General features: G+C 43.6%; 1 protein-coding gene across 2 annotated transcripts in view; it reads right to left on the bottom strand.

Moving 5' to 3' along the window:
* The window catches only part of Myo16 (myosin XVI), a 485,099-nt gene that overhangs the window by 132,470 nt on the left and 336,441 nt on the right, over nucleotides 1-16,188 (bottom strand). For both annotated transcript variants that reach the window (XM_028872308.2, XM_028872305.2), the window contains exon 24: nucleotides 2,748-2,823. In XM_028872308.2, the coding sequence (XP_028728141.1) occupies nucleotides 2,748-2,823 (76 nt within the window). The remainder of the gene's footprint in view (nucleotides 1-2,747; nucleotides 2,824-16,188) is intronic.

Here is a 16,188-nt window from a genome sequence, read left to right as displayed (position 1 = left end):
AGGTGAACACCACCAGTGATAAGCCAGACCATCACCTCCTGGAACTCAGTGCATGAAGCACCCTGCATTTCTGTGGGGTTCCAGCTTCTAAATCAGGGAACTCTTGCTCAAAAGCAGCAGTCTTTCAGTTTTTAAATAGTGCTAAGAGGGGTACTGCGAAGTTGGGGCATTGCCTATGAGTAAAAGTGATGAAAAAGATATGACCCCTGGTTGGGAGAAAGTGGCAGAAAAGATATTCGTGGCAGAGTGACAGAGGTGTGTACGGGTTCTGTCCACTGTGCATGTGGCATCGATGAGCAAATGTGTGATAATTCACTCAGTCCATGGAAGATTTCCTGATGTCCAGGAAGAGCACTGAGGGTCTTTAGATATGGAGAGGAAAGTGTTTCAGAAAACACAGGAAGAGATAGAAGGAGAGGAGAAGACAGAAACAAAATCTGCAGCTCTGGAAAGAGCATTTGGGAACTCTAATTTTTTAAAACCTTTAAAAGTTTTTTTTTTAAACTACCCCAAGATAATAAGGTAAACAAGAGGCATAAAGTACCACCCATTTAAAGATATATAAATTGAACAATTAAATAACTGAACAATTTTCATATGTATCTAAAGTGTGTATGTGTATGTGTGTGACAGGACCCATTTATAAATAATAAAAAATATTATTCTTCTAATAGGAGTTAAGTGCCTTAAATAAACTAAAACACTACACACTAACATGGGCCACAACGTATGTTTTTTGCCCCGTTTCTGTCTTGTCTCTAAGTCACATGATCAGACTGCATGAATAAGAGCAGGGACTGGTATCTTTCTGTCACAGCTGAAGGCCTCCTGGGACATCCCGTCACTGCCCTGGCCGTGGCTGGGCAAGCTCCAGCAGAAAGCAGATGTGCGGGCATCCTGCTTGCCTTGTGCCTCTTAGAGCTGGGTGAGTGAATCTCTGCGGAGAGCTGGTTTTACTCATGTGTACTCTTAGGCTCAGATGGGTAGAACCCCCTTACCTTACTCAAAGGTAGACCACTATCTTCCTCAAAAGCAGACCCCTCCATCTTCCCCAAAGTTAAACCTCTCACTTCCTCAAATGGGTTTCCTACTGCAAAGAAGATTGTACTGGAAGTCGTTGTTTATCAGCTCTGTGTCCTCACAATTGCTTATCATGGCATCCCGACGTTCTGCAGATTCATATAACATTATCACAGCCAGGCTTCTTTCACCAGCATGATGAAAGATGTGAGTAACTATAGTTTGTAGGCCAAGGGTGGCCACCATGTGTGCCTGTACACACATTGCGACCAACACCATGCTTCTTATCTTTGCACGGTCTACAGCTACTGTCCTGTAGCATGCCTAACTGCAACTGGACCTTATGGTTCCCAGAGCCTGACACACCTTCCATGCTCTCCACACAGAGCATCCACCACCTCACATATGAATCACAAATACGCCAGAGCATATTGTAAATTCAGCCCTCCTGCCGAGAACTAAGCAATGGTCACCCATGCTTTCTTGGAATCAAATTAACTTGTTGACGACTGTAAACAACAGAATAAGTTTAAAATATGGGCACTCTATAAGACAAGCAAGATTAAAACGCCCCCAGTCATCACCTCATTCTAACTACGTACATACCTCATGAAATACTTGAAAGAAACAAAGCTTTGGGATGATGTATAAGACACGCTCTGTGTATGGGACCTTCACATAGGGACCAAAAGGGAAGTGTGTTAACAGTGAAGTTGATATAACCGCAATAGGAGGCCCGCACTTCCCAGCAGGTAAGAGAGGATGAGCGTATCAAGCCTCTCCTTGGTGATTTCACCCCCACTCCTGTTCCTTGCAGTGTCTCAGCTGAGAGAACTCACAATAGCTGGGTGACTGAGAGGCCACCACCACCACGAGAGAGCCCCTGTGTAAACAGTGCGTCATGGCTACGAGGCTGTGACGTGGGCAGAGACACCCTGGGCCAGCAGTGACGCACATGTCTGACCTCCAGCTCAAAGCATCTGCCCACTCCACGAAGCCTGAATTGTCCTTCCAGGAATGACAGATGGCGCTGCCTCAGCAGGGGACTTAACTCTTCCTTGAATAGGCTACCAGAAAAACGTGAATCACCAGGACTCTGCTAAGAGAGTGATTACTAGAACAGACAGAATCACACATGTATGATTATGGTGTACATGTTAGAATATAGTGCTACATATGGTATGGAATTATAGTTGACATATGTATATAAAATATTAATATCCCCAAATAGGAGCCTATATATATGTATGCATTTATGTGTGTGTGTGTGTGTGTGTGTGTGTGTGTGTGTGTGTATTTATACATGTACACATTGATCAGTTTTCTACTTAGTGGGCATTAATACTTCATAACTGAAAGTACATAAAAATAAAATACCACTCTAGTTGTGACCTGGAGTCATCTTTAGTAATGGAATTCACCCTGCTGTGGTCTAAATAAGTTTGGAAGCCATGTTCATCTTTATTAGTCTCCACAGACATGCTCTTTCATATTCAAGCACTGAGACAGGAAAGGTGTTTTACTTGCCTGTCTGCTAAAAGCTGAGTCAAATTGGGGTTTCTACTGAACTCCAAATTAGGTTGTAATCAATGTAAAGTGTGGCAACATCCTCATTATCCTGAACACGGGAGAGTAAATGATGTTCCCACTGCCCGTGAGGCAGTAGCACATTTTACAGGAAATCATCCCAAGATCAAGAAGTAAGTATGGGGAGAAAATCAACTCACTTTTCATCACAAACAGGAGGTTCTGGGAAAGGCCGTCTCTATTTCTCTCAACCGCCCCATGGATCTCATACATGACCTGCAATGAGACAAACAGCAAAATCACTTAAGGATAAAAGGGGACTGTGAAAAATCCTTTAAATAAACCACTTGGTTTACTTGGGTCTTTAAAGGTCCCTATAAGGAGGACCTTCAGGTTTTAAAGTTCACGTTACATGCCAGGGCAAAGCTGGTTGCCTGGTTGTCTATGGCCAGAACAGGCGTATCCACACTACAGTGTGAGCTGAAAATCACAGGACTTTTCACTGGACAGCCATTGCTAACTATCAGCAGCTTCATCTACTCCAGAGAAGCCTTTCTCCGCAGGGCTGGTCATGACCAGATGAGACCCTCAACAGAAATTGGATATATACCCCCCCCACACACACACAAACACATGAAAAAGGATCACACAACCCATAACTCCACAGTGTGGAGGTAAACCAGTCTGGGCTAGAATCCTAGCTTCTCTGTTCTTCCTGGGTTAGGGAGGTCAGTCCAGTGACATCACACAAGACAGCCACCTCATTTTTTTTTTTTTTTTTACAAACATCTGGGTCTCTGATGAGCCCCTTTAATGTCCCCAAGTTCCAATTTAAATTTTCAGAATGGTGGTAGGCACTGTCCTGTGCTGCCAAGTCTGTGACGGAACGCATGGGAACTTCTCTGCAGATTGTCCAAAAGTTAGACAGAAAGTCTCCGGTGCTGACTCAGCATCTGACCAGCCCATCAGACTTGGCTGTCACTTCTTCAACCCATTTTTAGATAATGAATGGCAGCTGAGCTCACCTTCTCCTGGCATAACCTCCGGTGTCTGAGAAATAGGTGCTGCTTTGGGCTCCCTTCCCAGATTCCCCAAGCGCCTTTTCCAGATACCCACGGCATATTTGTGAAGATTGTGTCCACACTCCCCTCTCCCAAAATCCCTCTTCCTGGCCTCACATGTTCCTGGTCCAGACACTTGGCAGTACTCCGACACCAGGTATTTAAACCACGGCCCTCATCCCTAACAGCCTATGGCATCTTCTCTCCGAACTTGCCCGCATCCCATCCCTCAACTCCTCTAGAGCTCTGAGACTGCTGCTTCTCTCAGCTTGTTTCAGGTCCTGAACCTCAAGCTGGCCGCAGGAGCAGCTGACTGGCACTGGAATGCCTCCACATTCCTGCCTGTAACAGCAGGGACAGGGCAGTCCTTGTCTTGCTGTCAGGAGGGGGTCTTCTGCGCCCACCATCTCATGCTGTGGTTTCAGATCAGCCCTGTTTGCTAAGAGTTTCCCGATTCACCTCTTGATGACATCACATCACAGTACACCCTGGAACTGTCAGACACACTTTTCCTGGTCTTCAGGTTCCCAGCACCATTTCCAATTTCACTTGTTCTCGGTAGCTGACAGTATTTCTTGCATTCAGGGAAGAGCTAAGACTCTCTTACTTGAAAACATCTCCGGGCTCCTGTTTCCTTTCCAAATAGCTATTCATTCCTTGTTCTGCACACTCTCAAGGTGGAGAGCTTGGTATGACCAGGATGTCCCCATCCCAGGATCATCTCTGTCATCAGACAGTGGCTAAAGTCCCTGCATTTGTCTCTTCAGTTCCCACTTTTCTATACTTAGTAATTCATACTGGTAAAAAGGACTACTACTTATTATTATAGATAAAATAATAAAAAGACCAAGAATTCATTTCTGCCTTCTACATTCTCATCTGGGTTTAAACCAACTCCACAGTTAAATGAACATGTCATTTACATTGAATCCCTGAGACTCTGGAGTATAGGTCTCTTTATTTTATGGTTCTAGTCTATAAGACCAGTCTGTTTTCTACATGAGAATCTAATGATTCCAAATGAACACACACACAGGTACACACACACACACACACACACACACACACACATACACACACATACACACATATGTACACACACAAACACAGGTGCACACACACATGTACACACACACATGCACACACACCAGCATTCAATGATAGCTTGGTATTTATAGGAAGCACAGAGTGTGTGGCTAGCAGAATTCATCTTATGGCAAGTGCTTTTGCATAAAACATTGCATCACCATGTAGATGAGCTTACCTACTTATGCTGTACAGAATAAATTTATGAAGTCTTTAAGTCCTCTTTTAGGGGGGACAACTTACATTCTATAGAGTTTTCCAACTGTAAAACTTCTGACCGAACTCCTGAGAAATGGATGAATTCAGTAATGACAAGATTTGATTTAGCAGCTCAGTCTGAACACTGGACACTGCTATAGCCAATTCAGTAGTCAAAGTGGCTTCGGTGTTTCTTATGATTGGCAGGCGTGGATTCTCCAAACTTGTATTCAAATGATTTTCCTAGTCTCAAATCTGAAGTCAAGTATTTTATAAGGCATCCATGGAATGGATTTTAGTGGGAAATGATGTTAGACACAGTCATCCATACCTGAGGCTGCACAGCAACCTATTATTTGGGGATGGCTTCTATGTGCTTTGCAAAGGACATACACAATGCATGCATATGTATATAATGTGAGCATATATGCAGACACACAGGACATTTGTTCAAATACATTCTTTAAAGCTAAAACACAACCAGACTCCAACTTTGGTTTCTTAATGGAGACGACTAATTCCATCTAATGAGTTTGCTCCTGGCATTGCAAATCTAATATGACATGGTTGTTTCAGTCATGAGCATACAGTGAGACTGCCTGAGCAGGGCCTGAAGTTTAAAAATAACAAAAAAGAGAGGGAGGGAAGGAGGGAGGGAGGGAGGAGGGAGGGAGGGAGGGAGGGAGGAGGAAGGGAAGGAGGGAGAAGAGAGACATGAGGATATGGCAGGGATCAGTTGGTAAGAAGGGGGCTGGCTGGAGAGGGGGATTAAAAAGGGTAATAGAGATGAATGTGACCACAGGCCCCATGTTCAAGATGAATTTGTCAAAAATAAAAGTAAATACAAGGTGTCCACCTGTGGCACTTTCATTGCATGAAGAGTATCTTCCTGTCTTTTAAATATTACAACTTTAAATTTAGGATACCTTGAGTCCCATTTATGCAAGGGATAATACAGGTAAGGTCTATGTGTGCCTAACTGCTTTCCTTCCTTGGCAGGGTCCTGTAATATAATCAAAACTGGGAAATTGATCAATGCAGTGAAACCACAGAGTATTTACAACAGCATGGGGACTTGTGTGTTCAGAATTTCTTTTGATTTACCCCTGTGGTGATATTTTGTTGTACTCTAATAAAGTTTGTCTGAAGATCAGAGGACAGAGACATCCACTACATTAGACATAGAGGTCAAGTGGTGATGGCACACACCTTTAATCCTATCACTCAGGAGGCAGAGATCTGTCTGGATCTCTGTGACTTCAAGGCCATATTGGGCTACATGAGATTGACCCAGTCAAGGACAGAAACAGAGCCAGGCAGTGGTGGCACACACCTTTAACCCAGTATTTGGGAAGCACACGTGCAATTAATCCCAGCACTAGGAAGGTTGAGACAGGAAGTGATATGGCTGGGCAGAGAAAAGCATATAAGGTGTGAGGAGTCAAGAACTAGGCCCTTTCAGCTGAGGACTCAGAAGCATTCAGTCAAAAGATTCGTGGAGTTGGCGAGGTGAGAAGTGGCTGTGGCTTGTTCCTTTGTCTCTCTGATCTTTCAGCAATGACCCCAATATCTGGCTCCGGGTTTTTATCATAAGACCATTTAGGATTTGTGCAACATACCCCCTCCAGCAGCTCAGTCATTTGTATGTCTTTTCTTGGGTTCTTTGCTTGGTGGGGCCCTCTGCCCTCTGCCACTGTCTTGAATACAAAGCTTTGAAATGTTACATGAAGTGCGGTCAGTTGATTCTTCCCACTTCACTGTTTATAAATATCATTGCAGTCACTTTGGTGCCTGAACCTTTCCTTATACATTTTATAGTAAGCTGGACTATGCTTCTAGATCTACAAAAATATCTGTTTTGATACAGGTCTCACTAATTCATGTTCCTCCTGCTTCTGCCTCCTTAGCATTGGCATTATTACAGTCATGCCTCCCCTACCCCCCGACACACACACACAGTGACTGTGGTAGGAAATACACAACATTCATCTGGGAGGCAGGCTACACCAGTCATTCCTAAGCTGACAACTCACTGCCCTGTCTTCTATCCATGAACACAGTATGCCTCTCCTGTTTGGACTCTGACTCCTTCAGAAACATTCGCCCTTTTCAGTGCTCTCTCTGTGTATATGCTGGATGAGTCTTTCTTACACCAGTGTGTTTTTTTTTATTGTTTTTTTTTTAGTTGTGTTTTGACATGGCACGAGAATATTAAAGGCGTTTTCGAATGTTATATTTAATTTCAGTGTCCATTACTGACGTGAAAATACAACAAACTTTAACGTTTTTCTTTCATCTTTTAAAATGTTTTAGTTGTTTGAGAATGTCATGCTCAAGTACTGCATTTGCCTCATTCCCAGCCTGCCCTCTCCCCATCCAACTCTTCCCATGTCCTTCCCCACACCCCGTCTCAACTTTGTAGCCTCCTCCTCCTCTTTATTATTGGTATGCCGCATGGCCTGGCTGAACTTATTTCTGTGTGGTTTTCTTTCTTTAGTTGATTCCTTGTGGTTTCTGTCCACTGACATTTATGTTGTGTATACATAGAAATAGGTGTGGTTTTTTTTTTTTCCTTCCAAACTATCAGGCTTTTATTTCCCTTTCAACCTCATTAGATTCACTAGAACCTCCAGTAAACACTATGCTGCACGGTGATGACGGCCAGCATCTTTGCTGGCCTCTTGATCTCAGGAGTAAAGCACCCGTTTCCACGGTTATACACAGCATTAGCAATGAGCTGCTGTGGGTGCTCTTTCTTGGGGCCAGCCATCTCCTCCAATACTGTCTCTTTTGGGATTACATATGCTAATATTTGTGGGTGCTCCTTCTTGGGGTAACACAGTTGTCTTTTTAGAATGTTCGCTGTTGTATGTTGCATTTTGTCAAATGCTTTTTCTGCATTTATTGGTTCAACGACATGATTTTTCTCTTTTATTAATATCCTGGATTATCTTGAATGATTTTCAAATATTGAAGGTATTTACATTTCTGGAAAACATTAACTGACCATGGTAAATATATATACTACAAATTGCTCAGTTCGGTTTGCTATAGTTTTTGACTATCCATCCAATTCTATTCTTGAGGGACAGTTTCCTGGTATATTCTAGCTTTTGCCTGGTTTTGGGATCAGGGCAATGCTAGCTTTGTAAAAGAAATCAAAAAGCACTCTGTCTTATGTTTTCTGGATCAGACTGTGTGGAGATGGTACTAATTTTCTTTTAAACATTTGGTAGCATTCTCCAGTTAAGCCATCTGTAAGAAGGAGATTTCTTTTTTGGGAATTTTGAATTTTCAAATTCCTTTCCTTGACTGGCCTGCTGGGACGATCTGCCTCACCGGGGTGAGCTGAGGTAGCTGAGCTTTCTGAGGAACTGGTCCATGTCAGCCTCACCATCAGATCATGGGGGAGCACTCAGGTTCCCTTTTGATCTTCTGAATGCTGCCAGGACCACAGAGGTGTTTTCTGTCTTGTTCCTGATATTGTTATTTATATCTTTTTATGGTCAAACTTACGAGAAGTTTTTCATTTTTATCCATGTGTTCAAAGGACTATTTCTTTAAAAAAAGATTTATTTTGATAATTTTTAATTATGTATAGAAGCATGTGTCTCTGCATGTGAGTGCAGGAGCTCACAGAGGACAGAGCATTGGATGCTCGAGACCTGGGGCTACAAATGGTTGTGAGCCACCTCACGTGAGTGCTGGGAACTGAACTCAGGTCCTCTGGAAGAGAAGCAAGTGCTCCGAACTGCTTATCCATCTCCCTAGCTGCAGTCGCCTAGTTCAGATGGATTTTTATTCTACATTTTTTGTTTAAAGTTTTTTTTCCATACAATATATTTTGATCATTTTTTTCTTTCTCCAACTCCTCCCTGACCCTTTTTGCCTCCCCCCACACATAACTTCATGATGTTTTTTGCCTCTTTTTCCACAACAAAACAAGAAACAACAACAAAAATAATCAAAACAAATCTCTCTATTCTTGAGATGGAAACTTAGATTTTGGAATTTCTCTGTCCCCCAAATAGATGAGCATTTGATGTTATCATAGACCTTCCTGCTGTACTGACTAGAGATATGTTGTGTTTTCCTTTTCAGCCAACTACATATACATATGTCTATATTTTCCATGTGTTAATTCTCATATATATAAATATATTTATGTGTGCGTATAAAAGCTTATATGCACATACACACAAATTCTCTCTAGACTTTTCTCTGTCACTTTTGCATGATGTGTTATTTAAGGGGCTGTTTAGTGGCAGGGAATCTAGAGGGTACTTTTCACCCTCCAAGTGTCTAGAGGTTTTCCTTTCATCCTTTTCTCGTTTGTTCACAGTTGAATTCCACCACAGTTGGTGAACCTTTTCTCCATCCCTCCCATGCTTTAGGATTGGTTGAGTTTGGGGTTGGGGTCCAGAACATGGTCGACACTCATGCATTTTCCCAAGTTCTTAGAAGAATGGGGTCCTTGTCTTGGGCAGCCGAGGTGTCCTATGAATGCCACTTGTGTCCTCTGCCTGCTGGTCCTTATCATACAGTTGTTTTCACGGTCACTGGGAGGGACGAGCTGTGCCTTCCACTTGGCCTTCTGTTCCTCATCTTCCTCTGACACCTCTGATCAGGGAGGCAGGTACAGCTTCACTGCCACCCATGGGAGCATCCGCCTAGTTTCCTTGGACCTCTTCAACACTTCGCTGTTGCTGGATGCCCTCCTCCTGGCCCCCATCAGCTGCTACTCCCAGCTGCCTGCCCAACAGGAAGACTGTATGCAAGAACTACACCTAAACAGAACAAATCTCCCAGGGAGGCTACTCATAAAAGGCATCAGCCATCATAGCTCACCAAGAGGGATGCCACCGGCAAGAGTGGCCGTCCGCTGAAGGCAACACAAAGTCAAAAAGACACAAAGTGAAGCTGCCGTGGACCAGGGGAGCAGGGAGTTTATGGGGACCTTGAAGACCAGGGAGCCTGTGGGGATCAGGCCACTGTGTCCCAGACGGTGTAAAAGCAGGCAACCTCAAGGTCCGGTACAGTGGACAGGTTTCTATGCAGATAAAAATCTATCATAGAACCACCTATAGCTTAGCAACTGGTTGTCAGGGGAACAGAAAACCATCTGTTCTCACCATGGCAGCACCCACCTGGGGCAGCAGAGAACAGGTTTTAGGCAGAAGGCTTCCCTGGGCCATTAAGACAGCTCTTCTGCCCAGGGCTCTGTTCCTGTGGTTTATTACGTGGGAGACAAAAGGAGAGATGTGGGAAAAGCAAAAGAGGGAGGCCAGGTTAATTCCCTCATTTCCCATCATCCTCCCATAATGGGTCCTCAGGTCTTCCTTATTTCTCCCTCCTAAAGCCTGAAAGACAGGCTTCATGCTGTGAGTAGCAGCGCCGCTCATGCGTGTAATAGAGAAATTTATATGCACACAGCCCAGAACAAAAAAATCTTTAAGGAAATCGTCACGTATTCAAAAATTCTCTTTGGAATGATTCTGCTCAATAAAATTACTCAAAAGAAACCTTAGCATTCTGCTTCTGATTCAGCTGTGAGCCACAGTCACTAAAGCCCTGCTGTGACGGTGCCAGGCAGAGGGTGGGCAGCAGCCAGGGAGCCACTGAACCAGACTGCTTAGTTGGACAAGTTACTCACTATAATACTCCTGTACCACAATAAGTACAATTAAAAGATAAATTATGTGAGCTAGGCATGCACGCGTGCACACGTGCATGCTCACACACACACACACACACACACACACACACACACACACATACACACACAACAGGGTGGTATAAGAGGTTTACCACAGCTGCAAATCACAGCTCATCAAAACTGCCCATTTTCCTGGCTCCACAAGGAAAAATAAAAGACACAAAACACCAGGGCACGTGCATTTTCCTCCTAAGTGATGGCTAGCAAGCTTGAGCTTGGCTCATCACCAAGGAAACGGGAATGGAAGGCAACACAGAGTCTCAACCATAGCTTCCATCTACACACAAGCATAGTTTCCTGAATTGCAGTTAAGAGCCCCTGGCTGCCTTCCTTTGGTGAAGAAGTTTGGACAGGGGTCAGTCTGTACCAGCTGCCTCCTCGGCCTGTGTGAACCTTGGGACCAGTGGGAGCGTCAGGCAAGGGTGTAGGGAGGATCCAACCCTAAGTGCCAACTGTGTGGCTGGTGCAGTCAGTGCTTCTGAATATAGGGCTTCCGGGTTTCCCATCAGCCAGTCTTTATTTTTCCTTATTCATGTGAAGCAAATCCTCCAGATCTCACCCAAGCTCCAAGGCCGCCGCTTCTAAGAGGCAGGCCAGGAACACACAGTTGTCATTTCCTCACTGGTTCTAATGCGTGATAAAGCCAGAGAACCAGGGCGGGAGAAAATGAAATCATCGAATGGTGTGATAAAGTCCAAGTGAGCGTTAGCAAGGTAGGGTTCCCGTTTTAGCTTCCACGGCTCACCCACAGTCATTCCTGGGGCAGAAGGGTAGTCAGAAGTGAGTCACTCCCCATGCCTCAGTTTCTCCTCTGTCCAATCATCATCCACACCAAACTCTAATGATTGGCTCACATCATTGGCTGTTGCCATTATTCTCGGTTACCCTCTAGAATATGACAGTAAGACCCTACTGCTGAAGACACCACACACTTAAGTCACAGAGCATGGAGAAATCAGGCTTCATCTCTACTGGCTAACTCCCATAGTGCTGGAAGGTGCCGTGTGACTAGGGGAGAAAGGTCTTCATCTATCTCACCCAGCCATGAATTCCATGAGCTACAGTGATGAAGGGCCCATTATTACCTGGTAAGATATGCCCACTGGAGTAACCGTGGCACAAATGTTATGGAGTAACCAACCATTTCCTAGTTATGTTTAAGGACTGATCCATGAGATGGAATTTATACCTGGCACTGTCAATTAGGACAAGAACCTGAGACTAGAGAGGCCATGGGTCTAGGGAAAAACCTACCCTTATTATTCTGGTGAATGGAAATAACACCAAAATGACCCATAATGATGTATTGCTATACCCATAAATTAGTGGATCACTCAGTCCTCATCATATGAACTTCTTTTTGTCACAGAGACTCACAACTGGTCAATATGCAAAAAATAAGAGACTTCACAATGGGCATCCTTAAAAGGGATGTCTAGACCACACCCCTCCCCTCAGGGCTCAGGGATCTTCTAGTAAGAGGGAACAAAAAGATTCCAAGAGCCAGAGGTGGTAGATGACTCCAAGGGAATAGAGTTTGCAGGGTCCAACAGGACAGTTGCACATGTAAACTCACAGCAATTGAGACAAAGTCCCAGCATGGAGACGGGGGATGAGGATGACGTCTCACCCCTGACTGAGGAGCTACTGGCATTTTATGGATGCTGAGGGAGCAAGAATCAGTTTCCTTTAGTGCTATGACCTCTGATATATTGACCGCCTTCCAGGGCAGGTCCTACACCTAAGCATAGTCAGTCAACACAAATGGGACTCTGTTGGGAGTGGGATAGAGGGGGCGGGGAGAGAACATAAAATTGGGTGGGTAGGAGTGAATTTGATCAAAATATAGTGTATGAAAATTTCAACAATTAAGAAGAAAAATTAAAGTATTTTAGATTTTGGTATTACAGTTTCTCAACTAGTAAATTCTATGAGTGATTTCAAAATCTGAAACGTATATGAAACTGGAAATGCATTTTGGATGAGGGACATCCAGCTTGCCCTTAGGTTTCTTGTTTTGATAAAATTTAAAAGTGGTATAAATATGGAAACTATTTTTGAATTGATTTCATTTTCAGAATGAGCTGAGAGACAGTGAGTATTTGGAAGGTTGCAGCGAGCTCTGGGAGGGTGAAGCTCCTGAGAGAGGCAGCTGGATCACATGTCTGGGGAGTCATCTTCCCGGACACTGAGTTGTAAGTGCCCACCAGCTTGGCACTCAGAAGATCATCAGTGTTTATGGAGCAGAAGTGATCTTCTGCACATCCTCCATGTTTCCACTCCCTTCTTGCATCTTGTTATTTACAAGATGCAAAATATCCTCAGAGAAGTGGTTGGGATTAACAGATGATAAAAATGCAGAACTTTGCAGACATACTTGTGAATTCAATATATCACATCAGAATATATGTGAAGATTGGTTTTAGCAAAATAAATAAATGATCATTTTCAGGAAATGCAAATGTGTCTGGTTATTTTTCATGCCTGGGTGCAGCTTTCTACTCAGTCTGTCGCAAGGACCTTGATCCCTTGAGGGCTGGTGACTTTGTTCTCTTTGTCACCAGAATTAAAGCAGGGCACTCAGGTCTGCTCGTGCAACATCCTGCGCAGGCTCATCTGTCTGAGGACTTGGTACCCCACTAATGGGAGAGTTCGGGGAGGTGGGGAGAAGTTGTTGGAAAAGGGCTGCCTGGACAGGGACAGGGCGTGGGGTATGTTATCTGCTCCCAATTCCTGTCCTCTTCTCTGCTTCTAGGTCCACCTGGAGGTAAGCCAGCTCCTACCACCACGCCTATGTGGCCCTATTGTTACTGCACCTCCCCAAGCATGATCAACTGCACCCTCAAATAATGAGTTCAAATTAACCTCTTTCATGGAGTCCCTTCTTGTCAGGGTTCAATCACAGCATTGCGAAACGTAACGGAAATGACGGCTTTATTATTTTTCCAAGAAGTGATTTCTCCCAACAGCTTTTAGTATTTCCTTTCGGTTCTGATTCGTGAGGGGCACTGGGAACACTGAGCAGCATGAAGAATCATTATCTGAATACCAAGACGTCTGGATGTTACATTTGATATAGCTGAAATTATTGAGTATAGTTCATCTCTTCCTTTTAAGAGAAAAGTCATAATAGGAAAATGCCAATATTTTAGGAGATTCAAAGCTTCATATTTACAACTTTCTGTCTGGTCATTAAAGTAAGAGGAGGTACTGGACTTAGAAATAAGGGGAGCCCAGGAGTCCCTGTACTTGTCATTCCTGGCAGAGAGAGAGAGAGAGAGAGAGAGAGAGAGAGAGAGAGAGAGAGAGAGAGAGAGAGAGAGAATCGCCCAGGACAACCTTCAAAGGAAAATTGATGTAGGAAGAGACAAGAGGGCCCTGCTGAGACTAATTTTTATTTTTAAAAACACCTGACCAAGACGGGAACAAGTACAGATTGTGAATTAAGCTCTTTCCACGTGGGTCAAAACGTTTTCATCAAATAACCTTTAATAGCATCAGCTTTTCTGAGACCAGACAGAGTTGATTGTTGTGTCTGGGGATTCTGCCTGGAGAAAGAGGGGGAAGAAAAAAACAACAAAAAAAGAGGACACCCATTGATTTGTCTGTCTGCTGTGTCATTTGATTTACAGGTTCACTTCCAGAGTCTTCTGGGGTACATTGAGTCTCCAACAAATCTTCAGAGACAAGGGCCAGGGCACAAGCTGTAAATGTCACTCCTGATACAGGTACACCTGCAAAGCTGAATGGGCTGAGGGGATCTCCATGCACCACCCATGTCCATGGTCAAGAGTGCAGAGGTTAATTGTAAACAGCAGGCCACCTAGAACACTCTAAAATTATCAGTGGGGTTAAGGTTTTCCTCTGCAGGGAGATGTGGGCGGCAGCATAATTCTAAACAAGGGGTAATTTTTCAAATCCAGCTTATTTGAGGGGGGGGGGGGATGTCCTTTGTGAGGAGAAGAAAAACGTTCAGGTGTTTTATAGATGGCCCCTGTTTCAATAAAACTTCTTACCCTCACTCCATATCCATCAGCAACGTGTTAGTAACAGACTTCTGCAGTGGCCTGTAGAAATCACAACAGTGACGGTACTGATCCAGGCTACGTGTCTGGGATGACAACTCTTCCCTCGTGGATGTGGTGTAAGGGGTTGGGGAAAAATCCTGCTGCATGCTTTCAAAGCCATAAGTGCTATAGCAGGAGACTACAAACTTTTATCTCGTCATAAAAATACAATGCAGAGTATATACAGAGATCGCAAGGTTTTAATTTTCTTAAGGGAAATAATATTTAAAGGCTATCTTTGAATGCACAGTAAAATCCCACACACCTGTGGGCTCCCTTGCACTATTAGTTATAAATCCAAATGCTAAGGAATGTAACGGTTCTGCAGAATTCTTTTTAATCAAGGTATAGCTCCTCGCCACAATGGGGCCGTCTAGTCAATGAAAAAGAGAAGATCACATTAGCAGAAGTTAAGACATTCATCTGCATGTTTTCTCTTTCAGTGCAGTTTTATGACTTTCATGAGAGAGAAATCACTGAGTTGTCTCTACTTATCTTTCAGGGAAGTCTATAAAGTGTGGTAGGAAAACAGTAAGAGATCATAATACAACCAGAGTGGTTACAGCTGCCCTAACGCTCATCAGCTTGTGTTAGGAAAACACCAACTATTCAAACATGCATTACTAAGTGCTGTGTACAACACACGCACATTTATAACAACATAGGAATTTATAAACCCTGGCAAAGCAAATAAGGATATTTTATCACTTAAGTTCATTGGCCCATCAATATTCTCATCTGGACAAAAAAAAAAAACAAAACAAAACAAAACAAAAAAAACGGTGAAGTAACTGAATAATCACTCAGTTTAGTTTTAATCTCTCAGATTGTCCATTCAAAATTTTGATTAACCGTGTGGCCTGTATACACTATAGACCTTCAACTATTGTGTCAGGGGGTATGATAGATAGGTATATTTGAGGGAATGTGTAAAAGTAATCACTCCTGCATGTGTACCAGCCTAATACTTAAGCCCCAGAAGAGACTGTGAGATTCATGACTGTATTTCCCCAGTTATAAATTCCATAGGTGTACAACTGAGGGTCATTGTCCTCAGCATCACATAGCTCTAGAATAAAACTCAAACTCAGCTTGTGTAGACCAATGCCTCTTCTTTTTCCTCTGCACCGTGGGTCTACAAAGTGCAGATGATAAAGCCTTGAGCATGTTGACCCGGTGGGTGGAGGGGAGACGAAGATGGAGATGTATGGAATGAGAGAGGGGCCTGCCGCCCACCAGCAAATTCATGTCCACCCAGGATGACAAACCTTACTTTGCAATTTCCTTTATATATGTAATTTTTTAGACTCAGAGGGGGCCATATTATATTAGAGTGGGCCTAAAATGCTTATGGAAGAGGAAATGACACAGGACACCCAGAGGGGCAGGGTTGGGAGTTATGCATTCCCAAGTCTGGGACTGACTACATTTTGTTTGTAGAGAGGCCAGAAGGAACCTGCAGATGCTAGAATGTGAACTTCCATCTTTCATTACTGGAAATATATATGCCTGT

Source organism: Peromyscus leucopus, chromosome 17, assembly GCF_004664715.2.
Source record: "Peromyscus leucopus breed LL Stock chromosome 17, UCI_PerLeu_2.1, whole genome shotgun sequence".
Classification (NCBI taxonomy): domain Eukaryota; kingdom Metazoa; phylum Chordata; class Mammalia; order Rodentia; family Cricetidae; genus Peromyscus; species Peromyscus leucopus.
This window is presented reverse-complemented; position numbering and strand designations above follow the sequence as displayed.